Source organism: Dreissena polymorpha, chromosome 15 (assembly GCF_020536995.1).
Source record: "Dreissena polymorpha isolate Duluth1 chromosome 15, UMN_Dpol_1.0, whole genome shotgun sequence".
Taxonomy (NCBI): domain Eukaryota; kingdom Metazoa; phylum Mollusca; class Bivalvia; order Myida; family Dreissenidae; genus Dreissena; species Dreissena polymorpha.
Genome location: NC_068369.1, coordinates 38,264,400 through 38,292,359, shown reverse-complemented (window position 1 = coordinate 38,292,359; position 27,960 = coordinate 38,264,400). Strand labels below are relative to the sequence as shown.

General features: G+C 36.5%; 1 protein-coding gene across 2 annotated transcripts in view; it reads left to right on the top strand.

Moving 5' to 3' along the window:
* LOC127860087 (beta-secretase 1-like) overlaps positions 1-27,824 on the top strand; it is a 30,057-nt gene extending 2,233 nt beyond the window's left edge. Inside the window, exons 2-12 of one of the 2 annotated variants that reach the window (XM_052397886.1) lie at positions 5,264-5,518; positions 7,503-7,591; positions 9,707-9,923; positions 13,355-13,486; positions 14,645-14,743; positions 15,024-15,059; positions 16,193-16,294; positions 17,664-17,813; positions 20,067-20,151; positions 21,983-22,126; positions 23,705-27,824. In XM_052397886.1, the coding sequence (XP_052253846.1) occupies positions 5,276-5,518; positions 7,503-7,591; positions 9,707-9,923; positions 13,355-13,486; positions 14,645-14,743; positions 15,024-15,059; positions 16,193-16,294; positions 17,664-17,813; positions 20,067-20,151; positions 21,983-22,126; positions 23,705-23,913 (1,506 nt within the window). In that variant the 5' untranslated portion in view covers positions 5,264-5,275 and the 3' untranslated portion in view covers positions 23,914-27,824. Of the gene's footprint in view, positions 1-5,263; positions 5,519-7,502; positions 7,592-9,706; positions 9,924-13,354; positions 13,487-14,644; positions 14,780-15,023; positions 15,060-16,192; positions 16,295-17,663; positions 17,814-20,066; positions 20,152-21,982; positions 22,127-23,704 lie in introns of both variants that reach the window. The other variant, XM_052397885.1, reaches the window with a different exon arrangement.
* The last annotated feature ends 136 nt before the right edge of the window (positions 27,825-27,960 follow it).

Genomic DNA, 27,960 nt, shown 5'->3' with positions numbered 1-27,960 from the left:
ACAATACTCATTACATCAACATCTACAAGGATACTCCCATTATTACAGAATAAACGAATTTACCCGGTGTCTCAGTGAGAAAGTTAATCATGAATTTTTATACGCCCGTCTATGACGGGACGTATTATGGTATACCCCGCGTCTGTCCGTCCGTCCGTCTGTCCGTCCGTCCGTCTGTTAATGTCGTACGCTACGTCAAATATCCTTTGACAGATTTTCTTCAAATTTTAACACAATCTTAATATTGATAAACCCTGATCCCCTTTCGTTTTTGACGGAATTCTGAATTGTCGTTCCAGAGTTATGGGACTTTGTTCGTCAAAATTTCGTGATTTCATTGAATGTCCTACTGTAGCTCAAATATCCTTCAATGGATTTTTTTCAAATTTCAACACAATCTTAATATTGATAAACCCTGATCCCCTTTCGTTTTTGACGGAATTCTGAATTGTCGTTCCAGAGTTATGGGACTTTGTTCGTCAAAATTTCGTGATTTCATTGAATGTCCTACCGTAGCCGTCCGTCCGTCCGTCTGTTAATGTCGTACGCTACGTCAAATATCCTTTGACAGATTTTCTTCAAATTTTAACACAATCTTAATATTGATAAACCCTGATCCCCTTTCGTTTTTGACGGAATTCTGAATTGTCGTTCCAGAGTTATGGGACTTTGTTCGTCAAAATTTCGTGATTTCATTGAATGTCCTACTGTAGCTCAAATATCCTTCGATGGATTTTTTTTTTTTTTTTTTTAGTATCCCTGAAAAATTGAACAAGGTGAGCTTTTTTCTATTCCGATTGTACACTACCACTTACCCATCTACATTTCTCTTTTATTATTGGTCAAAATATCTATAACAGGTTTACTTCAACTCCATATCCTCTAAAGAAATGCATACATATACTCAAAAAAAGATATGGTATGAATGTCAAGGAGACGGCGCTCCATGCTCATGTACTTATAAAATAAACCATGTATTCAAATACAAATAAACTGAAGTAAAAAAATGATTCAAAGGGTTATTTATTACCTTACTACTTCATTGGCGAACGACGGGCGTATCATGCGCTCATGGCGCAGCTCCTCAGTTATGAACATGTCGAATAGCGATAAGCTGAAATCCCAATGAAGGATTAACAAGAATTTTAGCCAAAACCTGCTTTTTAATTTTACAAAGAAGACAGTTCTACATGTGTAAATGAGTAGTAGTGTTGTTTTTTTTATGTAAATAGCAGCGATACTATATTTATTTTCTTTGTTATATAATGTACTTGTGTATAGTAAGAAATTCAAGTCATAAATTGATGGTATATTGACCGTCTTTGTGTATAAAATCTATTATATAGGATTTAAGATGATAAATTCTCTTTAACGCTCAATTATAGCTCTTTAGGTTTTAATGTAACTAGTGGTTTATTACACAAATGTTTCTTATTATTTAACCATCTTAAATAACTGTTTAATTAAAATACAGAATGCCACTGTTATCCAGTTCACTTAGTCGCTCTTTTACATAATTTTTCACTATGCGCATTAGTACCCAGTTTTACAATCACCAGTGTGTTATCAACTTCAATATTTTATTACAGGTGTTTAACATAAGGTTAACAGGGGCAATATGTTTTTTTTATGATGTATGTCTATGAAACATGTATTTGTAAAAAAAAGCAATAGTTTTAAGTGTAATATTTAATGTAAAAGACTTAAATGTCTTTTACAAATCTATAAGATTGGCCATGCATGTTTGTAAATTGTGTTATTTTATGTATTATTATATTGTACATGTCATGGACTAGACAATAAACTTTGAAACTCTCTGAATGTCGCCGTACTCGATCATCGGCCACTTGGTCGGGTCATTTTTCCAACATCCAGCTTGCAATTTGTACGGACATTCATTAAGTCCAATTAGTTTTATTTTCTGATCATATCGGGCTTTCGAAGTGCAATCTAACCCTTCATAATAGTCAAAAGACATTTTAAACACCAATTGCAGGACATTTAATTACCTATCGACTTCCCAATAGGAATGCAATTGACGAAATATCAGCAGAGGTGCTCAATCAGCGTAGTAAATCGACCGTATCTAGGGCATTGTTTTCACCGTCGCTAAGGGACTGCCCCTTTTGTGACGTCATCGCGATAAGGTCAATAAAACAAAGCCCTAAAATAGCTCAAAACATTTCAAACTTGAAATGTATTTTTAATTTTCTTTTACATTGAATGAATTTTCGTTTCGTTAACATTGAATGAAAGTATTAATAAATTTAAGCATTCAAATTGAAAAAACACCTGCATATTTTGCAAATTGAACTGTCTTTGCATGTACACGTATATTGAAAACTCGTCTGTAGTGATAATGAGCGATACACATCTAGCATTTCATGATACCATTATTCTACACATTTAATTTATTTAACGCAAGTATTTTATATCCCTATAATGACCAAACGCGATTGCTTGTTTTCATGATGATGTTTCGAACACTGCAGTAACGCACGATCTTTACACATTATAGCAGAGTTTACATTTGCAGGTACCCGTTAAATACGTTAATTGTGTAGCAGTAAATGTGTACAATATTTTAAATGTATAGTTATTAAACACTTTATTATTATGTTTAAACTGGCTAATATATATATATAATTAATAGTACCTAGCTGTTAATCTATCTCGGACAAATGTCTATTTTTAAATATGTTCAAATATTTTATTAAAGCAACTATTAAGTTTTTGACTTTATATGTCGAGAGATGACATGGAGGTATCATAAATTGTGTAAAATGACCAGACACATGTGGTTTATGCAGAGACCCCATACAGAGTCATACAAGTATAGGTCCCTGGGTTTATGACACATTTTCTTAGTAATTGTCTGGACAGTATCCGATCATATCGAGATAATTGGTTTGTGATAAAGAAAGGGGCAATTAAACACTGGGTTAAAATGCTGAAACAAAGAGTGTCAAAATTGGTGTGAACAATTAAATTCAAAACATTAACATTTATCAAGAGGATTTAGTTAATCTGTAACAAGGTAAGTTTTTACAGACAAATAGGTTCAAATCAGTTTCTATATGTTGATAACATAAAATCAATCAATTTGTTGTTTGTTTTCGTCCTTATTTGTGTTCGTTCATTGGATTCAATTTAATCTGAAAGAATTTCAATTTCTGAGTATTTTTTGTTTTTCAAAAGGTTCGCGAATATGTTTGTAACCATATCACGATGCCCTTCATCAATGCAAACAATAGCAGAATGGCTGCAGTTTTGACGGCCAAAATTTAAGCATGCGCAAACGTGACATCATTATCGGAATCCCCAAAACCTCCTATACTTAAATGTAACCCAGGTACTCTTAAGTATACTTAAATGTACCCCGGGCGGGTACGAAAAATATACTGAAACATTCCTGAGAATTCGAACGCTAAATTGGTCGTTGTCTGCTAATTGTTTCAAATTATTTATGTTCATGTTTATTTCAATTTTCTCTAAAATGGCCACTATATTATCCAAAATCCTACTCAAAAAAGCATGTTGAGGCAGGTTTTGTTCAAAGAGAATTTTGTTTTGTATTCCGTTTTATGACATCTGATTTAGGGTGAGAATACAACTCTGGAAACAGCTGGGTAAGTCTTAGTATATTTTCCGTTCATGGAGTACATTTAAGTTTACTTAAGAGTACCCGGGCTACATTTAAGTAGTACACGAGTCGACAATGACGAATCGAGAATCTACTTTTTGACGCATCACAAATGAGCTCTAATACTCAAATATAAGTGAACATTATAACAGGCCTTTTCTGTCTATTTTGGGAAAAAGTACCTATCAAAATTGGGATTTTTCGAGTCGCGAAATCTTCCAAATTGGGAAGAATTTTCATCGACAAAAGCTTTATTTGGGAAATTATTTTACTGATTTTTTTCTAATTAAATCTAATGTTTTCATACATAGGTGTTGCCCAAAAATGCTAAAAAAGTATTACCGGTAAACTGTTTTTTACCATGCAACAGTCATTGTCCACTGCTTATGTAAGTATGTGTATGATAAAAAAAACACAGACTTTGTTATGCTTGGAGTTCAAATAAAATGCATGGCTCGATATGTCATTAAGGATATTTTTATGAATATTCACAGTCGAAGGACCTGCATCCAACATATTTTTATTCAAAATTCAAGTTGCCAAATGTCTGAAGGCAACCATTTTTTGAAACACAAAAGTAAAGCTGAACATCATAAAGGTACAGTAATATACATGTAGAGAAATACAGAAATATTTAGAGGCTACAAAGGGTAGTGACTCGCAATCTGGCAGTGGCTAATGTTCATCACTTGCTTGCTAATGGGCGAGTCAGATTCTGGGTTAACCGTAGACTGACTGGCGGTAGTATTTCCCCACAAAACTTACAGTTTTTTGTGCCTTTCGAGTCAATTTTCTGTATTTACTTTGATAGTACTTCAAATTATGCGACATTGTTAAGACTGCGTCCGATTTCCGTATTTTTTTTTACCCGAATTTACTCTTTCGAACCACAGTAAAGTTGAAAGTGAAACTAGTCCACATTTATTTACCCCAGACCATCGATATTGATTCTCAACCAATTTACAATTATTAATGCGTACACATGGTTATCACTTGTTGTATACATACCTGATAATTCTGAATAATCCTGCACATCGATATTTAAAAACTAATTCTGACCGAAAATGACCGTAAATGTGTCTTAAGAAATGCATAGACACAAGCGTCCGTCATTTTGTCTGAAGTCTCAAGATCGCAAAATTGCATTATGGAACACTCAATACGATGACGTTGTACGCGTCCATATTTGGCATTGGGAATGGGTCCGACTATCGGACCCGTGAGTTAGGCAGAAAAAGGCCTATATAAAAAGATTTTCTCTTTTTTTTCACTCAAAAATACAATTATGCCTCTAAATGATTTGTACTATAAATGTGATTCATCCACTGTTATTCTTATTGCAAATGTACATATAAGCAATTAGAAATACTATAAATTATTATAAATTTATGCTCTTTTTACAAAATATGTTTTAAATAAAACATAAATTCCATTAGAAACCAAACTAATAATACTAGTATTAAGTGGTTACAAATTTAAAGTTAAGTAAAAAGATAAAAATCTGTATTACAATTTTGATCTTCTTTCTTTCTTATAGATATATATTTGTATAAAGACGTAAGTGCAGTTAATTATTTTTTTCTTTAAGAAACCACTGGAGATTATTATATTCATTTTCAGATGACAATGTAGATGGAACAAGCAATCATGTGGAACACACAAAGCACAGGCTCATGGCTAACAATAATCTTATTACTGCTAGAACTTATCTTCTCGGTTGTATTCGCTGAGCTCTTCCAAGTTAAAAAGCATGCACGATTGCGAAAAGAAATCAACACTGCGCCATTTCAGTACGAGTCCCAGATTGGAAATCTCGTAGGCAAAGTTGGGGAAGGTTACTACCTGGAAGTATTGATTGGTACTCAGCCTCAGAAGGTGTGTATTGATTGGTACCCCACCTCATGACATGTGTGGAATTTATTTTGTGTTTTTAATGAATGATGCATTTATAATCCATAACCAATTTTTTGATATTTTATAGGCAAGACAAAAATCTGTCATGTTAAAAGTAAACTTATAATTGCACAACTTTACGTATTATTGTATTGAAACATTAGCATATGTTAATAAGTGTTCACAGGGTGCAGAATCAAAAAGGTTTTCCTGGGTTTACACACCAGGGGTGTGATTTTTCCGCGGATTTCCGCGGATTGGGTTGTCCCGGATGTCACTTCTGAGATTTGCGTAAATTCGTTTTAAAAATGTGGGGGAGAGGGGCTACCACCGATTCCGCGGACGTATTTCATAAGCGGCCCGAAATATCCGCGGCCCGCGAAATCTCTCCGCATTTTACACTGGTAGATTCTGCCTAAGCATTTTTAAAACGAGCCATATAATTGGCTGTCGTTTCCCAATCTTTCAATTAAAATCTTGTTCTTAAAATGCGCTCTGTGATTTGTTTGCAAATGGGGCCGTTGTGAAGAGAAAATTAAGATTATTGAAATAACAAATAGCAATCGAATAAACGACTGACAACACCTAGTCTGATAGGAATAATGAAATGTGTTTGTCAAAAAAAGACTGCGTTTTAGATACAAGCAACACATATTTTGTTAAGAAATGTGCCCACTGAATTTGTGTCACGGAAACCAGTGTTTGCAAATTGGAGTTAAGTCTACTCATGAAGTAAAACAATTTAGAAGAGTATCATTCGAAAATGGAAATAGACAAACATGATTTGATTTTTATATGTCTGTGGGTCTGTGTATAATCAGATTCATATGCATATTCTGCTTTATTATGTTTGTCACGCTGTTCAGTTAACTGAAATAGCTTTGAACTGAGTGAAGATGTGAAATGCAAGATATTGAAAGGTAAACAAATTAAATATATTAATTTAACTCAGTTAATACATCATTAACACCAGAAGAACACTCAAGCGTGTTTGTTTATATTTAGTCTATTGACTGTCATTCAATACATTGAAAAACCGCTGCTATTGATCACAATAAATTCTTACTTAACTGTTTACTTTGCATCCTCAGTATGATTAATGTGAAGTTAATAGGTTTTTATAAAGAAATATTGTTATGAAGTTCAAAAAGTTGTTTATTTTAACGTCTGTTTTTATGTTTGTCATTGCATTATGCGCGCCATTCGCGTAGTCAAAATCAGTCAACAGAATTTTCCTCCCCTCTGACTTTGCCTCAATCACACCCCTGCACACGGGCTGGACAGAATGTAATCACACCGTTTAGAACTTTATTTTTGCAAATGTGTCAAGTTATTGAAATACATTTGCAAATACATTTGCAAATATCTTTAGTGCTCAAAAGACAGTTTGTCTTGCAGTTTGTGACGATGTCTTTAGGTAAAAAAATAAATCCTTGAATACGTCTGAAATTGGTGTCAAAATTTTACGATGCGTGAAGCATAACCGTGTAGTACAAATCAAATTTTGAACAAGAACACAGTCTTATAAAATAAAGTAATTCTGATGTATTTTACATTGCCATAAGTAGCATAAAAATCTGTCTTTTATGGACTAGTTGAAATTCTTAAAAAAAACATTGTTTTAAAAAGTTATTTGAAATAAAGCACCACTTACCGTTGTGTTTACGTCCATTAAAAATTAAAGGGGGGATTCCCACACAGTCACGTGATCCTGCACCCTGTTTATGATGTTAAACTCTTTCAGTGCTGGAACCAATTTTGAAGACCTTCGCAAACAGTTTGGATCCAGATGAGACGCCACAGAACGTGGCGTCTCATCAGGATCCAAACTGTTTGCTATTCTGATAGTATTCTTTAAAAAAATCTAAGAAAATGCTAATTTTAGAAATTCAGCAGACGACATTTTAGCAGAAGACAAATTTCCCAGCACGCAAAGGGTTAATGATGTTAAACCTGTCATTTTAAGCTGAATCTCCTGATTGATACGGGCAGCAGTAACCTGGCCGTGGCCTGTGCCAAAGACGACAGCATTGACAGATACTTTCAAACCAATCTGTGAGTGAACCAATCATGTTCTTGACATTAGGGAGGTTGTACAGAATTGTTTTCAGTTTTGCTCACTGTTTCAGAAACAAAATTAAATTTTGAATGACAGATACCCTTTTTTGTTTTATATATCTTATTTTATTTATTTAATATCATAAGTACCGGTAATCTAGTATGGTTTTGTATATTCCCAGGGCTATAGATAACAAGCTTTTTTGCGTTATTACACAATTAAAATAACCAAAAACGAAAAAAAAATCAAAATAAAACGTACAAAAACGCAAATACAAATTTAATAACGTAATTCCCGTAAAAAAACTTGCGTCATGAAAAGCAATTCTTACGAACAACGGGCGTATTTTTTAGACTGTTTATTTTCAGTGCAAAAATGTACCGTATAGTTTATATGCCGTCCTACATGTATGAAGAAAAGAAGGCAGTCTTTCCAGCAGTTAGCAATCTTTGGGGTATTATTGTAATAATTCGTGGCCCGTCCGATTTCTACTTTCAATTTCAAGGTATTCAACTTAAAATGACCCGAAAACAGGGTGCATCGCTTTGAACAGCCATAACTTCATCAATTATGCAGCGATTTTCACGAACTCGGTCTTATCCAATGCAAAAAAGAATGAACTTTGATCAGAAAATCAGTAATTATTTGTTGTTATGTACATGTACCTTTTTGAATTCCATTTGTATAAATAATAAAGTAACCTTAGTAGATTTTTATTATATTATATGTCATTCCCTACATTACCCAATTGAGTTAAAAAACCGGGGGTAAATACCCAATTAAGCTCAAAAGTAGGGTGTTTGAATTTACAAAAACCCTATTGTTGTCAAAACGGGGTGAAAAACCCAATATACCCCAAAAGTTATCTATAGCCCTGTATTACTGTCGAAAAAGCAACACAAAAGCAATAAATTTTAATATTTACAGTTTTGATTGGATTTATATTGTTTAATGCAAAATCAACCAGTGTGATTTGAACTGAGTAAGATATTAGTACCTCTTTAAAAAACAAAAATCATTTTGATGTAGGATTATTTTGAAACTAGAAACATGTATGCGAGTCTCCTTCTGGGAAAACTGAGTTAATTTAATGTGTTTAAGTGTCGTACCAGACTAGCCTGTGCAGTACACACATGCTAATCAGGGATAATACATTCCACTTGTATGGTATTTTTCATTAAAAGGTGTTCTCTTTCTAGCAAAAGTCCAGTTTAGACATGAAGTGTTGTCTCAAGTCCAGTTTAGACATGAAGTGTTGTCTCAAGTCCAGTTTAGACATGAAGTGTTGTATCAAGTCCAGTTTAGACATGAAGTGTTGTCTGAAGTCCAGTTTAGACATGAAGTGTTGTCCCAAGTCCAGTTTAGACATGAAGTTTTGTCTCAAGTCCAGTTTAGACATGAAGTGTTGTCTCAAGTCCAGTTTAGACATGAAGTGTTGTCTCAAGTCCAGTTTAGCCATGAAGTGTTGTCTCAAGTCCAGTTTAGACATGAAGTGTTGTCTCAAGTCCAGTTTAGACATGAAGTGTTGTCTCAAGTCCAGTTTAGACATGAAGTGTTGTCTCAAGTCCAGTTTAGACATGAAGTGTTGTCTCAAGTCCAGTTTAGACATGAAGTGTTGTCTCAAGTCCAGTTTAGACATGAAGTGTTGTCTCAAGTCCAGTTTAGACATGAAGTGTTGTCTCAAGTCCAGTTTAGACATGAAGTGTTGTCCCAAGTCCAGTTTAGACATGAAGTGTTGTCTCAAGTCCAGTTTAGACATGAAGTGTTGTCCCAAGTCCAGTTTAGACATGAAGTGTTGTCTCAAGTCCAGTTTAGACATGAAGTGTTGTCTCAAGTCCAGTTTAGACATGAAGTGTTGTCTCAAGTCCAGTTTAGACATGAAGTGTTGTCCCAAGTCCAGTTTAGACATGAAGTGTTGTCTCAAGTCCAGTTTAGACATGAAGTGTTGTCTCAAGTCCAGTTTAGACATGAAGTGTTGTCTCAAGTCCAGTTTAGACATGAAGTGTTGTCTCATATTAGCCTGTGCAGACTGAACAGGCTTATCTTGGTCATCAATTTACACACATGCATTAAGCCCAGTTTTCCCATAACAAGGGTCTATCTTACACCAGGTCAAGTACCTATGGCAGCCTCGGTGTGAAGGTAAGCGTTCCCTACACTGTGGGCAGCTGGAGTGGCCTGCTGGGTCATGACCTCATCACCATGACAACCGTTCCTAACTCCACAGTGACGGCCAACATCGCGTGCATCCAGAGGTCCAGCAGCTTCTACATCAACGGCTCAGACTGGCAGGGAATACTGGGGTTGGCCTATGCTGACATTGCACGGGTGGGTGTAGCCTTTTGTCGGGGTTTTAATTGAAGCAGAATCCTGCTTGTTATGCCCCTGGATTGAATGATCAGGGTATATGATCGGGGGTATATGATCGGGGGTATATGATCGGGGGTATATGATCGGGGGTATATGATCGAGGGTATATGATCGGGGGTATATGATCGGGGGTTTATGATCGGGGGTATATTGTTTTTGGCCTGTCTGTCTATCAGTCTGTCCCAAAACTTTAACCTTGGTTAAAGTTTTGCGATAACTTTTGCAATATTGAAGATAGAAACTTTATATTTGGCATGCATGCGTATCTCATGCAGCTGCACATTTTGGGTAGTGAAAGGTCAAGGTCATCCTTCAAGGTCAAAGGTCAAAAAAACAAATCCAAGGGAAGTACAGTCCACTCTCGTTATCTCGACATCGGATATCTCGATATTCTCGACATGTCGAAGTAAGCTCAATGTCCCAACGTTTTTCCTTCTTTATCTATATAAATAAACATCGCATATCTCGATTTTCGTTATGTCGAATAATTCGATATGTCGATATAAAATTTTGTCCCGAGTCTCGATTTTACATGTTTTTACCGTGGTTTATCTCGAAGTGCGAATAACTGTTCCAGTGTCGGCAAAAGGTGAGAAATTTTGTCTTTGATACTTCACCGTCCCGCTTCGCCCGGCTGCTCCCGATACTGTGCGGTAGGAAATTGATCCGTTAATTGCATCAATGATCACACCTGTGTTATTTCGTTAGCCTTTAACACTTGAGTAAGGCCTGTCACTTTAACTGTCACTCTGGGGATATTGAGTAATAAAGATAATAAAGATAAAAAGACAAGACTCAAAATGGCTTTTAATTTTTATTTGATCATGGACTAATAATCGATTTAACTTTGCATTTCAAACTACAAACTGTACATGTACAGTTCAGTATTCCGTAACGTGATTTACGCATGTTCAGATGGAAAACCCTCGTCTTGATTGGACGTCAATTGCATCATAACTTTAAATAGCAACATTACCGGATGTTTGTTCGACAGTTTGGAAAAATTATAACCGCATGTGTTCATGCAATTCTGTAATACTTAAAACGTCATTTTAAGCATTTAAATAGCAAAACTAATCGTGCCTCGAAAAAACGCGTTTATATAAGGTAGAGTGTATTATGCCACACGGTGACGGCTTTAGTTAGACCACTTAGCAGGTATTTAGATGTTAAAAACAAGGTAAACGTTCGTCTCATTTTTTCTTTGAAAACGCCTTATCGGATATCTCGAACTCTCGTTATCTCGATATTTTTTCTTGTTCCCGCCGACTTCGAGATAACGAGAGTGGACTGTACATGTAATAAGCTTAAAAGGGTGGTAATTATCTGTACCTGACAAATGATAAAAAATAAATCAATAAATCAAAGCGGCACAATAGGGGGCATTGTGTTTCTGACAAACACATCTCTTGTTGATGCAAGCATTTTGCAATGTCCTCACTTTTGACTCTTGCAAATAATCTTTCTTGCATCATTTGGATGCATACATAACCATTAAGCTAAATCAATAATGTTTTTTTATACAATAGAAATTGTGTTACATGGCATAGTATTTTACTAAATTTTAATGTATACCGATACTAAGAACAATTTGCTAAGAATTTAACTAGAACACTCAAACTATTTTAATCTGTGCTTCAGTATTTTGACCCCTGAACATTTTATAGGACCCCTGACATTTACAAGCATTGGTTCATGTGACTTCTGGTTTGAAAATTATTGAAATCCGTTCTTTTGGTGAAGAAATTGATTGTGTCAATTTTGGACACTTCTGCACAAGATTTTCACACTCACTAGATATCCCATGTATCACTTGATTGTTTAATGATGTGCATATTATTTAAGTTATTGCAAAGTATGAGAACTTCTTGAAAGTGAGCTTACAACTAGCTTTGAATTAGTTCCATGAAGTTTATCTCAACATGCCCATTTATTTTAAAGTGTTTTTTTTCACCATTTTGGAAATAATGCCGGGTCCTTTTGGATTGAGAAAATTTACTGCATTTTGAATAAAATTGGGAAATTAATGTTTTTGTTGTTATACCCCCACAAACCAAGTTTAGGGGGATATATAGAAGTGAACTTGTCTGTTGGTCGATCGGTCAGTCTGTCTGTCGGTCTGTATTAAGTATCCGCTCTCTAATTCAAGTAGTTTTCATCCGATCTTCACCAAACTTAGTCAGAAGTTGCATCTACATGATTTCTAGGCCACGTTCGAACATGGGCCTTGCCAGGTCAAAAACTAGGTCACGGGTTCACTTTGTGCGTTTTAAACATTCAGCATGTTGTCCGCCCTCTATTTCAAGTAGTTTTCATCAGATCTTCACCAAACTTGGTCAGAAATTGTATCTAGATGATCTTAAGGCCAAGTTCGAACATGGGCCTTGCCGGGTCAAAAACTAGGTCACGGGGTCACTTAGTGCGTTTTTTATTATTCAGCATGGTAATCCAATCTTCTCCAAAATTGGTCAGAAGTTGTATCTTGATAATGTCGAGGGCAAGTTTGAATATGGGTCATGCCGGGTCAAAAACAAGGTCACGGGGTCACTTAAAGCGTTTTAAACATCACAATGTTGTCCGCTCTCTAATTCAAGTAGTTTTCATCCAATCTTCACCAAAGTTGGTCAGAAGTTGTATCTAGATGATATCTAGGTCAAGTTTGAATATGGGTCATGCCAGGTCAAAAACTAGGTCACGGGGTATCTTAGTGTGTTTTAAACCTCACCATGCTGTCCGCTCTCTTATTCAAGTAGTTTTCATCCAATCCTCACCAAACTTAGTCACAAGTTTTATCTAAATGATCTCTAGGACAAGTTTGAACATGGGCCATTCCGGGCCTAAAACTAGGTCACGGGGTCACTTAGTGCGTTTTTTAACATTCAGCATGGTGTCCGCTCTCTAATTCAAGTAGTTTACATCCAATCTTCACCAAACTTGGTCAGAAGTTTTATGGAGATGATCTTATGGCCAAGTTAGAACTTGGGCCTTTCTGGGTAAAAAACTAGGTCAATGGGGTCACTTAGTGCGTTTTAAAAATTGAGCATGGTGTCCGCTGTTATTTGTAAAGACGACATGCAAAATATTATGTGTCAATGCGGCATGTGGGGGTATTCGTCACGTCTGTGACAAAGCTCTAGTTTTACTAGAAAATGCTTCAAAATTGAGAATACACATGTTTTCAGTATCATATTTACTAAGGTTGAACTGATATGGATGGAAGATGAACACAATTTTGAGATCTAAAAAAAAATTTTTTTTTGGAAACCTTTCATTGGGAATTTTTAGCTGTTATTGGGAAAAAAACGTACTTTTTTCATTGGGAATGGGGCGAATTACTGGACCCGATTATGAATGAAAACAACAACACTGACACCTTCATGTTATTGCAGCCTGACAGTCATGTTGATCCTTGGTTTGACACGCTTGTCTCGCAGAGAGGGTTCAACAATGTATTTGGAGTGCAGCTATGCGGCAGAGGGTACAAAACACCAAATCCAGAGAAACTCACTGGTGGCTCAATAGTGAGTAATTCCTGTGTTTATATTTCAAAGATTGCTGATTTGGTTATTTTATTATTATTGACGTATGTCTATAAAGGCAGATTTGGGTAAACAAAACACAGCTGGGTATTCCCATTTGGATGTTTTAACTGCGTACTTTTCAGATAAGTGATTGATGCGACCAATGCTTTGTCACCACTTATACATAAACCAATACATAATACATTCAAGTTTGTGCAATTAAGTTAATAATTATCATATGTTTAATTGTAATTTTTCATTTCTAGTTTAACATTTCCTTTAAAGGTAGTCCTTAACTTATTGTGCTATTTTTATCAATAAATTCATATAAATTATCTTAACAAGACAGTTATTTACATCAAAAGTAAATGTATCACATGAAAACATGACCACTTTTTAAAAGTTAATTGTTAGCTCGACTATTCAATGGATAGTAGTAAATATATTATATAATATTATAATTAATTTATACATATATATTATATGATGTAATGCTCTTCTTAAGGTAAAGGTTAGTATCACTGTTTATACTACAGATATTGCATTGAAACTTAGCACAAATTATTATTATCCAATTTCTTGGCCTGGTCACATTTCTTGGTTTGATTTATAAGTTCAACTTTAAGTTAACATATTTGATAGTAGTACTTAATATATTCAATTTCAAGTATGTCCTTGTGGTCATTATATTAAGTGACAGACAGGAAACGTACATTTTAAGGGGAAGAAAAGTCAATCACCCTGTCTTGGGAAGCTCTTGTCAGTTAATTTTGTGGTGGTAATACTTAACATACAAAAGTCATGTAGTATGCCACTCCACTGAGGCATTTTAAACCATGAGCAGTTTTAATGTGTTTGCATTTATTGTGCCTTGTGATTGTAATAAGCAGTGTGTTTGGAAAACTTGGGTAAATGCGTGTGCCTAAAGTGTTGTCCAAGATTAGTCTGTGCAATCTGCACAGGCTTATCAGGGACAACACTTTCCGCTTTAACAGATTTTTCACGCACGAAAATGTTTTGTAAAAAAAATCCAGTCAAAGTGGAAAGTGTTGACCTTGATTAGCCTGTCCCGACTTTACGCACATGGGTTAAGCCCCATTTTCCCAGAACAAACTCAAATTGTACAAATAGTTTTAACATTTATCACATCTCTTGGAGGTGTTTGGAGGGGTGGCAGCCTCCCTGTACCATGGCAGCCTGTACTCGACCCCTGTGAACAAAGAGTGGTACTACGAAGTGATACTGGTAGATGTCAAGGTCAATGGACGCAGTCTAGCCATGGATTGTAAGGAGGTAGGTCAATGGACGCAGTCTAGCCATGGATTGTAAGGAGGTAGGTCAATGGACGCAGTCTAGCCATGGATTGTAAGGAGGTAGGTCAATGGACGCAGTCTAGCCATGGATTGTAAAGAGGTAGGTCAATGGATGCAGTCTAGCCATGGATTGTAAGAAGGTAGGTCAATGGACGCAGTCTAGCCATGGATTGTAAGGAGGTAGGTCAATGGACGCAGTCTAGCCATGGATTGTAAGGAGGTAGGTCAATGGACACAGTCTAGCCATGGATTGTAAGGAGGTAGGTAAATGGACGCAGTCTAGCCATGAATTGTAAAGAGGTAGGCCTATGGACACAGTCTAGCCATGGATTGTAAGGAGGTAGGTCAATGGACGCAGTCTAGCCATGGATTGTAAGGAGGTAGGTCAATGGACGCAGTTTAGCCATGCCTTGTAAGGAGGTAGGTCAATGGACGCAGTTTAGCCATGGATTGTAAGGAGGTAGGTCAATGGACGCAGTCTAGCCATGGATTGTAATGAGGTAGGTCAATGGACGCAGTCTAGCCATGGATTGTAAGGAGGTAGGTCAATGGACGCAGTCTAGCCATGGATTGTAAGGAGGTAGGTCAATGGACGCAGTCTAGCCATTGATTGTAAGGAGGTAGGTCAATGGACGCAGTCTAGCCATGGATTGTAAGGAGGTAGGTCAATGGACGCAGTCTAGCCATGGATTGTAAGGAGGTAGGTAGATGAATGCAGTCTAGCCATGGTTAAAAAAGTTTCCTTCTATATTGTTATTTGGCTGTAAGATAGAATGTTAATTCATTCAGAAAACGTTGTGTCTATATGTAATGATTGAAGGACTTGTCTCTTTAAAGGCCATATGGTGATTATTTCATGATTAACCCATCAGTTTTCCTGATAGTTTGTCAGTTTGTGTATATAGACAATGATGTATATTAGTAACTTCCATCCACATGGGAAGTCTTTGGGTCAAGGCAAATAAAAGTTTTTGGTGTTATTTAAATATACATTCTAATAAGTAAACAATGATTTTGTGGTTTATTAGATTTGTATTCACTATAATTATAATTATAATAAATTGATAACTTTCTAGACCTGTTTTCCCTTACCAAATATTGAACTTAAGTCGAAGAATAAAAAATATTGTTCAATCTGTAATGTTCTATAAAAAATGCATTTTCTGGTAAACTTGTCTTTTAACTCCTGTAATAACATTATTTGTGTAAAATATATTTATGACACAGGCATCATTGATAACCTGTTTATATGTGAACTCCGAAGTCCAATATATTGAATCTCTTTTGTATGTTTTTGTCTAAGAATTAATTGGTAAATACAGGCCCATAACAAAAGTTCTCTCATACTTTAGCATTAATTACAAGTATTAAACAGCTGTTCATATATTTTCAGTATAACTTTGGTAAAACCATCGTGGATACAGGTACAACAAATCTACGTCTTCCAACCCGAGTCTTCAACAAGCTGGTGGGGTCGATGAAAGACCAAGTAACGGTGTGTATCCTACCAAGTAGTGATGTGTATTCTTCCAAAAAGTGGTGTGTATCCTACCAAGTAGTGGTTTGTTTCCTACCAAGAAACGTTTTTTATCCTAGGAAGAAGTGGTCTGTATCCTGCCAAGTAGTGGTGTGTATCCTACCAAGTAGTTGCATGTATCCTACCAAAAAGTGGTGTGTATCCCATCAAGTAGTGGTGTGTATCCTACCAAGAAGTGGTGTGTATCCTACCAAGTTGTGGTGTGTATCCTACTAAGTATTGGAAATGGGGCTCATTACCGAACCCGATTGTGAATGAAAAAAACACTGCCTTGTTATTTGTTTATTAAGATTATGTAAATATAATTATCATTTTTGTCAGGTATATTTTTTTTCTGGCATATTAACCCTTTCAGCGCTGGAACCGAATTTTAAAGGCATTTGCAAACAGTTTGGATCCAGATGAGACGCCACAAAACATGGCGTCTCATCAGGATCCAAACTGTTTGCCATTCTGATAGTATTCTTTGAAAAAAAAATGGAATAAATGCTAATTTTAGAAATTCTGCAGACGACATTTTAGCAGACGACAAATTTCCCAGCATGCAAAGGGTTAAATGAAAAGTTTTGACTTCATTTGAACAATAAAATATTGATTGCCGTAATTGTGAGATTTCAAGTGCCCTGAGTTGGGTCGCTTAAATTGGTACATTTATTGTTAATTGTCAAATATTTTCTGACTTATTTGATACTTAAAAAACTTTCAGCACTTCCATCTCAGGGCTGTATTTCACTTGCATTACTATCATCTCAGGCCAATATTTCACTTACATTACTATCATCTCAGGCCAATATTTCACTTACATCACTACCATCTCAGGGCCTTATTTCACTGACATCACTACCATCTCAGCCCCATATTTCACTGACATCACTACCATCTCAGCCCCATATTTCACTGACATCTCTACCATCTCAGCCCCATATTTCCCTGACATCTCTACCATCTCAGCCCCATATTTCACTGACATCACTACCATCTCAGCCCCATATTTCACTGACATCTCTACCATCTCAGCCCCATATTTCACTTACATCTCTACCATTTCAGCCCCATATTTCACTGACATCTCTACCATCTCAGCCCCAAATTTCACTTACATCACTACCATCTCAGCCCCATATTTCACTGACATCTCTACCATCTCAGCCCCATATTTCACTGACATCACTACCATCTCAGCCCCATATTTCACTGACATCACTACCATCTCAGCCTCATATTTCACTGACATCTCTACCATCTCAGCCCCATATTTCACTTACATCTCTACCATCTCAGCCCCATATTTCACTGACATCTTTAGTATTTCCTTGCCATGTTCCAGGTGACGGAGCTCTTGTTCCCAGGATTCTGGGCAGGGTTAGACAACCTGTGTTGGAGGGAAGGGTACACACCATACCACTTATTCCCCAACGTGTCCCTTGTACTGCCTGTGAACACCACCGCAGCTTTCGGGGTCATTGTTACTCCACAGGTGAGAAAACGGTGCTTTATGCTAAATTGTTCAGACTGTGTTTTCGTGCATGCAATACTGCGTCTATCATTTTTACCTCACAGCTTTTGTATCAGGAGGTACTCTGTCGATTTGGAAGTTAGCCAATGACTGCAAGTAAACACACTTGGCTGAAGAAAACTTCTGCAGGGGTTTCGCTTTCCATGGCTTTTATTACCATTTTGGTCAAAGTTGCAATTCGCGCCACAATTTCAAACGTGGCAATTTTTTACAATTATTTCTCCAAAATCCTCTACGAAAATCTCCTGCAAGTCAAATTCAAGTGGTTGAACACAAGCAGCCGAAACATAAGGGGCAAGCGTCTGACAGATATAAATATTGATATGTGAACATTAGCAATATTCAGGTCAGAGTGCAAAACTGAAACTGCTTGTTCTTGAATTATTGGAGTAATTACACTGCAACTCCAATATATCACGGTCCGTTATATCGCGTTGTCCAATATATCGCGAACCGACTATGGCTTCCAACAATCTGACGAGCATAATTCCCAAATAACATGTTTTTATCTGAAAATTTGATGAATTAAAATCGGTTTCAAGCTAGTATTTTCCCCTTTTTTTCACCCACTTAAATCCAACATTCATAATCCAGTTTTGACCAGATTGTTTGCTTACATTGTACATCACCTTAACACCTGCGTACTGCGATAAACAATAACCCCATTTGTCCAACATCACAGGTCATTGCGGGTGTAACCATTCTCTATTGAATTTGCTTTGAACTGCCGAATACACTACAGTCCACACATGAAGGTGTATACAATTATAACTGTAAATGTCACAAGTCAATACTGACCTATCTCAACAATCTTTGTGCGTTAGAAACAGTGTAAACTTCTTGCTTTTAATTTAGAGGTAAAGATCCCTCAGCTTGTCAAAATGCACTACTATTAAAACCCATGCTTCCCATGCTTTTCATGAGAATGAATGACGTCTTTTTGTACATGGGTATAATTTGTGCATGCTTTCTTGAACAATTAAACTCGGCAATGTTTTTCCGATTACAAATTTAATTATACACATTTGAAAATACATGGAATAATGTTTTGTGTTATACCAAGGAATAATGTATGGATATAACACATACTTGAATAAGGTAGGTAAATAGCGTGTTTTGAGATTGCCAAATGATGCTAATGCATACATATACATGCATACATAACCTAACAATTTATATCGCGCGCCGGATATATCACTGTCGCGATCTTTGGACCCCTTCAAACGCGATATATTGGAGTTGCAGTGTATCTAATTAACTTTTACCATCAATGATATTTAATAATCATTTAATAAAAAATGGGACTTTCTGTAACGAAGACCAATAGAACGATGACAATTTGAGCCGGAAAAAACACTGAAGAACTGTAAATATTTATTATACACCATTACATTTATGTAATACAGTTTATGAAATGATTTTTATTCAAATAAGAAGGGGGGGATTTACTGACAAAAATGATGAAAACTTTTTGGGAGCCAGTTTTGTGTATTTTTCTAATGTTGATTCATAAAATAGATAAATTGTGAAGGATTTGGAAGGAATTTTCTAGCTTGAAATGATTGAGGGCAATTTTAAGCCCTGACTGCATGTCCTTTCATTTTAAGATTCAACTTTAGTTTCAATAGCTGCCAATTGACATTATTGTTGTCAAGACTGCCTGTGGAAAGCTTGATGTTGCAGTCACAAAGGTCAGGTGTATGTACTTGTGTAGGTGCCTTACAACATATGAGCTTGCCAGGTCTGTTACTTAGTCACTCATCATGCAGCTTGTTAACCATTGCCGGGTCTGTTACTTAGTCACTCATCATGCAGCTTGTTAACCATTTCCCACTGAGAAGCAAAGTGAAAATGGCTATGTGCAAACAGCATAAAACCAGAACCGCCTGCAAGTAACTCGAAGTCTGTACAGGTTTTATGCTTTTTGCTGCTTATCAGTATGTAAGGGTTGGAAATGAAACCTTTAAAACTTGAATCTAGTAAGAAAGACCTTTAATTTAATGTAACTATCTAAGGGACTACAAATGTGTTAAAATACATATCTAAGTGGTAAAGGGTTAAATAATATATCTGCCTCTTTCTTCACAACATTGTGTCTGTCCATAATAAATGGCCCCCCCTTGGTGCAAAAACTTGTTTGCACCAATGGGGTGCAATAATAGATGCCTTATGATAGATTGTGATTGTGTAAGGTTTATTATTATTTGTTTTCAGCAATATCTGCGTCCCGTTGGTGAAGAGAATGATGACAAACCCGAGAATGATTGCTTTAAACTCGCCATATCAAGTTTTGATTCAGGTCAGTTGAACAGTTTGTTGAACATCAGGGAACCACCCTAACTTAGTGTAAGCCTCTGTCTTTTAGAGGAATATGTGGTGGTTTAGGTTGATATTAAACCCTCAATGCTATTTAAATTTGAGCCGAGCACATGCTAATCAGGGATGACACTTTGCACACATGCATTTAACCCCTTTTTTACAGGGGATGGCCCATTTGTTTTTTACTATCAATATTTTTTTGTGAGCCGCTTCTGGGAAAAGGGGCTGATAATGCGAAAAGTGTTGTCCTCTGTGAAGTCCGCACAGGCTAATCTAGGAGAACACTAACCCCTTACATGTAGTTTTTCTGGTTAAAGGAAGACATTCTTCTTAACACAAAATCCATTCAAGGCTGAAAGTGTGGTGCCAGAATCTGGTACAGCAATACACATATTGCCAAGGTTCAAAAAGGTACCATATGACATTGAAATTAATAGGCACATGGTACCTTTTTGCACCAGTTGGGCGATATGCATTTAACCCCTTTTTCCAGAGCACGGCTCATATTGCTAGACATGTGTGTGTTTACAGGGACTGTCCTGGGGGCTATAGTGATGGAGGGGTACTATATATCTAGACATGTGTGTGTTTGCAGGGACTGTCTTGGGGGCTATAGTGATGGAGGGGTACAATATATCTAGACATGTGTGTGTTTTCAGGGACTGTCCTGGGGGCTATAGTGATGGAGGGGTACTATATTTCTAGACATGTGTGTGTTTGCAGGGACTGTCCTGGGGGCTATAGTGATTGAGGGGTACTATATATCTAGACATGTGTGTGTTTACAGGGACTGTCCTGGGGGCTATAGTGATGGAGGGGTACTATATTTCTAGAAATGTGTGTGTTTGCAGGGACTGTCCTGGGGGCTATAGTGATTGAGGGGTACTATATATCTAGACATGTGTGTGTTTGCAGGGACTGTCCTGGGGGCTATAGTGATGGAGGGGTACTATATATCTAGACATGTGTGTGTTTGCAGGGACTGTCCTGGGGGCTATAGTGATGGGGGGGTACTATATATCTAGACATGTGTGTATTTGCAGGGACTGTCCTTGGGGCTATAGTGATGGAGGGGTACTATATATCTAGACATGTGTGTATTTGCAGGGACTGTCCTGGGGGCTATAGTGATGGAGGGGTACAATATATCTAGACATGTGTGTATTTGCAGGGACTGTCCTGGGGGCTATAGTGATGGAGGGGTACAATATATCTAGACATGTGTGTGTTTTCAGGGACTGTCCTGGGGGCTATAGTGATGAAGGGGTACTATATTTCTAGACATGTGTGTGTTTGCAGGGACTGTCCTGGGGGCTATAGTGATGGAGGGGTACTATATATCTAGACATGTGTGTGTTTGCAGGGACTGTCCTGGGGGCTATAGTGATGTAGGGGTACTATATTTCTAGACATGTGTGTGTTTGCAGGGACTGTCCTGGGGGCTATAGTGATGTAGGGGTACAATATATCTAGACATGTGTGTGTTTGCAGGGACTGTCCTTGGGGCTATAGTGATGGAGGGGTACTATATATCTAGACCTGTATGTGTTTGCAGGGACTGTCCTTGGGGTTATAGTGATGGAGGGGTACTATATATCTAGACATGTATGTGTTTGCAGGGACTGTCCTGGGGGCTATAGTGATGGAGGGGTACTATATATCTAGACCTGTATGTGTTTGCAGGGACTGTCCTTGGGGTTATAGTGATGGAGGGGTACTATATATCTAGACGTGTGTGTGTTTGCAGGGACTGTCCTGGGGGCTATAGTGATGGAGGGGTACTATATTTCTAGACATGTGTGTGTTTGCAGGGACTGTTCTGGGGGCTATAGTGATGGAGGGGTACTATGTGGTGTTTGACCGCCACAACAGGCAGGTCCTATGGGCCGAGTCTACATGTGGCTACGTGGATACGAAGTCTAGACCTTCCATTGATAGCAGCATTATATACGCAGGTAGGTTCAAGCATTTGAGGAATGCGCTTGCATTTCCAGTAGTCAACATATTTGAAACGAAGGATATTTAAAAAAAAGATTTTTTAAAGATTGATACATATAATTATGCCCCCTTTGGAAGAAAAGGGGGTATATATTTTTCGCACTGTCCGTTAGTCTGTCTGTCTGTCAGTCTGTCACACTTTTCGTGTCCGCTCTCTAATCCAAATAGTTTTCATCCTATCTTTACCAAACTTGGTCAGAAGTTGTATCTAGACAATATCTAGGTCCAGTTCGAATATGGGTCATGACGCGTCAAAAACTAGGTCACGGGGTCACTTAGTGCATTTCAAGGATTTAGTATTTAGGTTTCGAAAAATGCTCATAACTTCTATCAAAGCGTTTATAGGGGACATATGTCATCCTATGGTGACAGCTCTTGTTTTTTATAAAATAACAACCAAAAAAGAACATTGATACACTGTTGTTGTTTTTTTCATCAAAATTGTTTTAAAATAATGTACTTACTTATAATTAATTTGATCAAATGTGTTAAGATTGTCCATAGAATTATATGCATACTCATGGACATATCATGTGTGCCTATGTTAAATGTGCACCAAAGTTGTAAACACAAACCTCAACCCTTTCCCACTTAGAAGCAAAGTGAAAATGGCTATATGCAAACAGCATAAAACCAGAACAGCCTGCGAGTAACCCAGTTTGTTCAGGTTTTATGCTGTTTGCTGCTCATCAGTACCTAAGGTTTGGAGATGAAGCCTTTAAAATTTGAGCATGAAAGGTCTTAAATTAAATTTAATTTTCTAATGGACTACAAATGCATGAAAATACGTATCGTAGTGGTAAAGTGATAAGAGGAGAGGCCGGTGGAATCAATGAGCACCTTCTGTGTTTGTCTGTGTCTGTGTTCTAATTTTTATGGTGGGTTCTGCATATGATTATTATACACCCACAAACGAAGTTTAGTGGGGTATATAGGAGTGAACTTGCCTGTCGGTCTATCTGTCTTCACCAAACTTGGTCAGAAGTTGTATCTAGATGATGTCTAGGTCAAATTTCAATATGGGTCATGCCGGGCCAAAAACGAGGTCATGAGGTTTTAAACATTAAGCATGTTGTCCGCTCTCTAATTGAAGTAGTTTACTTCCGATCTTCACCAAACTTGGTCAAAACTTTTATATAGATGATCTTTAGGTCATGTTAGAACATGGGCCATGTTTTACACATTCAGCATGGTGTTCCCTATTGAAGTACTTTTCATCCGCTCTTCATGTGGGGGTATTTGTCATGTCTGTGACAAAGCTCTAGTTGGAGCCCTGTCTGGGAAAATGGGTGCAATCTGCAAAGGCTTATCAAAGAAAACACTTTCTGCCTTATGGAATTTTGAGTTTAAAGAAAGTCTCATCAAGGAGAAGAAAACCCTGTCTATGAGGAAAGTGTCGTCCCTGATATTAAGCCTGTGCAAACTGCACAGTCTAATCTGGGACAACACTAAGCACATGCATTAAGGCAGCCCAATTTTCACAAAATGAGGCTCATTTTTTGGTCATGTTAACAATTGTTAAATGTCTTACTTAGGTGATTATAATGACTGTGCCTACAAGAAGCCTGAAACTCGTGATCTTACGTTGACGATTATCGGCTACGTCATGGCAGGCATATGCGGCCTGTGCCTCGTACCGCTGCTGGTCCTCACGTTCCAGTGGCAGTGTCGACGTGTCAAGTGTCGGAAATCCTCTCGACGAGGGTCACATTCCGATGTCAACGATTTGATGAACGATAGTTGACGTCAGGGGAATAGCAATGTACTGTGAATATAGCAAGGGACTGTGAAAGATGTGATATGAAATTTTAAAACAAAGCCATAGTATTAAAAATATTTATGCTTTCCAGTGGTTTATAGAGAAATATCAGTGAATTAAAACTGATAATTTCACTGTTTCAAACAGTGAAAATTAACATTGAAAATTATCGATAATTTTCACTGTTTACTGTGAAATGACGTCATTTTTTTACGAAATGACGTCATTATCCCAGCGAAATTCTCTCGTTTAACTCTTTAAAAATGTATATAAACTGTGAAAAAAAGCATAAATTAAAAATTAAAAGAAAATTTGTTGGATTCGGTGGAATATCGATTTTAATTCACTCGTGATCTTAAAAAATATATTTTTTTTATAACATGACCTAGGCTCCAGGAGTGAAATAACGTAATGCTCAATTTTGTTTATTACACGGGTGTTATTACACTAGTTATATAACTGTGAAATGACGTCATTTTTTTTACAAATTGACGTCATTATTCCAGCAAATTTCTTCAGTTAAACTCTTTTACAATGTGAATAAACGGTGAAAAGAGCATAAAATAAAAAGAAAATGTGTTGGTCATGTTATAAATAGAATCTTAGATTTGCCGTCATTTTGTATTGAATTAATTAAACTCGTCATCTAAAGATAAAAACTCGGCAAGCCTCGTTTTTATCTTTATTTAGACTTGTTTAATAAATTCAATACAAAACAACCACTCATGCAAGATCCTATATATATGATCACTCGTGAATTAAAATCGATAATCCAACGAATCCAACAAATATGCTCTATGTATTTATATTGTAACTTTAAATAATATGCAAAAAATAAGTCTATATGCAAATGGTAGTTAAAGTATAATTATTATTAAAAAAATGGGAAAAAAAGTGTTGTTGAATGTTTAAAGATCTACAAATTCCAGAATTTTGTTTTTTTCATTAAAGGCTTGTATGGAAAATATTTTCATTTAATATTTTCAATGTGGCTTTAAAGCCATTTATTTTTTCCTTTGTTGCTTATTCCAAAATTCAACAATTTACTGGCGAAGCGGACAACGACAACAAGCAAGGCCTGGTATTGTAATGCACATGGGGGGGTTAGAAGGTTAAGGTTAGGGGTCGGGTTTGAGTAAGGGTTAGCCTTAACCCTAATCCTAACCCTAACCCAGGGTTATCTCCCCTATACCAGGCCTCGCTCGTTGTTGTCCGCTTCCCCAATTTACTGATCCTGTTATTGTGAAGAGCACTGTGCTGTAAATGTGGGTTACAAATCACTTAGTTTGTACTCTGTAGCATTAGAAAGTTCATAAGTATAAAGACTTATTTATTCATATACAATGCTCTGAATTAGATCTGATGTATAAATATTTGTTGGGAATCAGCACGTGTTGTGTTTGTTTTTTAGTTATAAATATTTCATTATGCAAGATTTAAAACGTACTTTATTTTTTCTTCTATTGAATTAAATCTTGGCACTAAATCACAATTTCTGTATAAACCTACAGGTGCCTATTTAAGTGTAGTGTAAGACTTTTTACATATTTGATTTTAAACTGCACAGATTAATGCACATTCCATTCTGTCATAATTTGTTTAGCTATAGATTAAGTACTAAGTACTGTTGGTAATGTTGAGCTTCCATATTTATTTTTATGCGTCCACATTTTATCTGTAAACATATTCACATTATACAGAATATTAAGATACATCAGTTTTATCATGAGGGACTTTGTTCAATGCTACATGTGTAATCACCTAACAATATCAAGTTTTAACTGAAAGCGCTTGTGACGGATTCTTAGACTTATTCACAGATTTTTTATGTCCCCCACTATAGTAGTGGGGGACATATTGTTTTTGCCCTGTCTGTTGGTCTGTTGGTTTGTTTGCGCCAACTTTAACATTTTGCAATAACTTTTGCTATATTGAAGATAGCAACTTCATATTTGGCATGCATGTGTATCTCATGAAGCTGCACATTTTGAGTGGTGATAGGTAAAGGTCAAGGTCATCCTTCAAGGTCAGAGGTCAAATATATGTGGCCAAAATCGCTCATTTTATGAATACTTTTGCAATATTGAAGATAGCAACTTGAAATTTGGCATGCATGTGTATCTCATGGAGCTGCACATCTTGAGTGGTGAAAGGTCAAGGTCATCCTTCAAGGTCAGAGGTCAAATATATTTGGCCCAAATCGCTTATTTTATTAATACTTTTGCAATATTGAAGATAGCAACTTGATATTTGGCATGCATGTGTATCTCATGGAGCTGCACATTTTGAGTGGTGAAAGGTCAAGGTCATCCTTCAAGGTCAGAGGTCAAATATATGTGGCCCAAATCGCTTATTTTATGAATACTTTTGCAATATTGAAGATAGCGACTTGATATTTGGCATGCATATGTATCTCATGGAGCTGCACATTTTGAGTGGAGAAAGGTCAAGGTCAAGGTCATCCTTCAAGGTCAAATATATGGGTCAAAATTGCTCATGTAATGTCACTTCTTCAATATTGAAGCTAGCAATTTTATATTTGAAATGCATGTGTATCTCAAGGAGCTGCACATTTTGAGTGGTGAAGGGTCAAGGTCAAGGACATCCTTCAAGGTCAAACGTCATATAGGGCGACATTGTGATTCACAAACACATCTTGTTTTTTATTTGCCTGCATGAATTTCTTTATAATTATAACATATTGATGAGTAATTCACAATCTTTCGAATATTTGTTTTAACTAATTAGAGATACTGTTCAGCATGTGATGGTTAGGCAATTGGCTTTGTTCGAAGACTAGGAGTTGATGGTGATTAGACATAATTGTATGATGTGTTGTAATGTAACACTTTTGTCACTTATCCCACTAAAAGTAGAGAGATGTGATAACATTGATGCTTGGACAGGATGTGTAGACCAGTACATAATATGTGATCATTTGACACTCTTAGAGTTTATGTTCTGGGTTAATTATGTTGAGGTTTTATAGTGGGGCATTTGTTTATGCAACTATAAGTTTAGCAATATGTACATATTTTGTGTTTTTGTTTTGATTACTTTTAACTGTGAACATTATCCAAATATTACGAACTTATGTTTTGCTAGTGGCAATAGTTGCATAAGTGTTAACAACTGTTAAGAGGTAGACAATACAATTTGCTATGAACTGATCGAAGGCTCAGTTTAGTTTTCAGTTAAGTTTTCATTTGTGTTTTTGATTTTAAATAGTTAGTGCCAAACGTATTTATCCTCATTTGATTATACATATATGTGTTAGTATTGATCAGATGCGAAGGTTTAACAAATGTCAATGTGTAACACTACTTATATTGGGCTGCCATAGATAGATTGGCATTAGATACATTGCAAAAACACCAGGCAGCAATCTTTTTCATGTTTAATAAAGAACATGTAAAACACTTTTCCCAATCATGATAAAATTACAAAATTTCCATTTGCCTTCCAAAAAATTCCCAAATGGCCAGATAGTTGCCTCAACTTTGTTCCATATGCAACTTTCTGCAAGTGAACAAATAATATAAGCACTGGAACTGAACATTTCAGCAAAAAGGTACGTGCAAGAATATATAAATGTGTTTGTGCAATTGGGTACCAAGCAATTATAAAGCTCCATAAATCCCAAGCTGAAGATTTCACCACATGGATGTTTGCAATGTCAGTTTTTTTGCGTCAATATTTCAAACTTTGCGCGGTACCTTTCTTTTCCCAAACGGGCAAAAACAATTGTTGCCAGGGGTGTTATCTTTTTGTGTATCTTTGACATTTCATCACCACCTTTCAATGAATACTAGTTTTGTTTTGGGAGCATTTGTTTGTTAATCATATATTTTATTTCATGTAGACTATTTGTTGATTATAATAAATTATACAATTCATTGGCTGTTTGATTTCATTACTTTACCAATGAGCCTTGTACTTGGACACTGGGCTTAATGCATGTGCTTAACGTGGCATCCCAGACTGGGCAAATAAGGGACAACACTTTCTGCTTTTATGGCATTTTAATGCCCC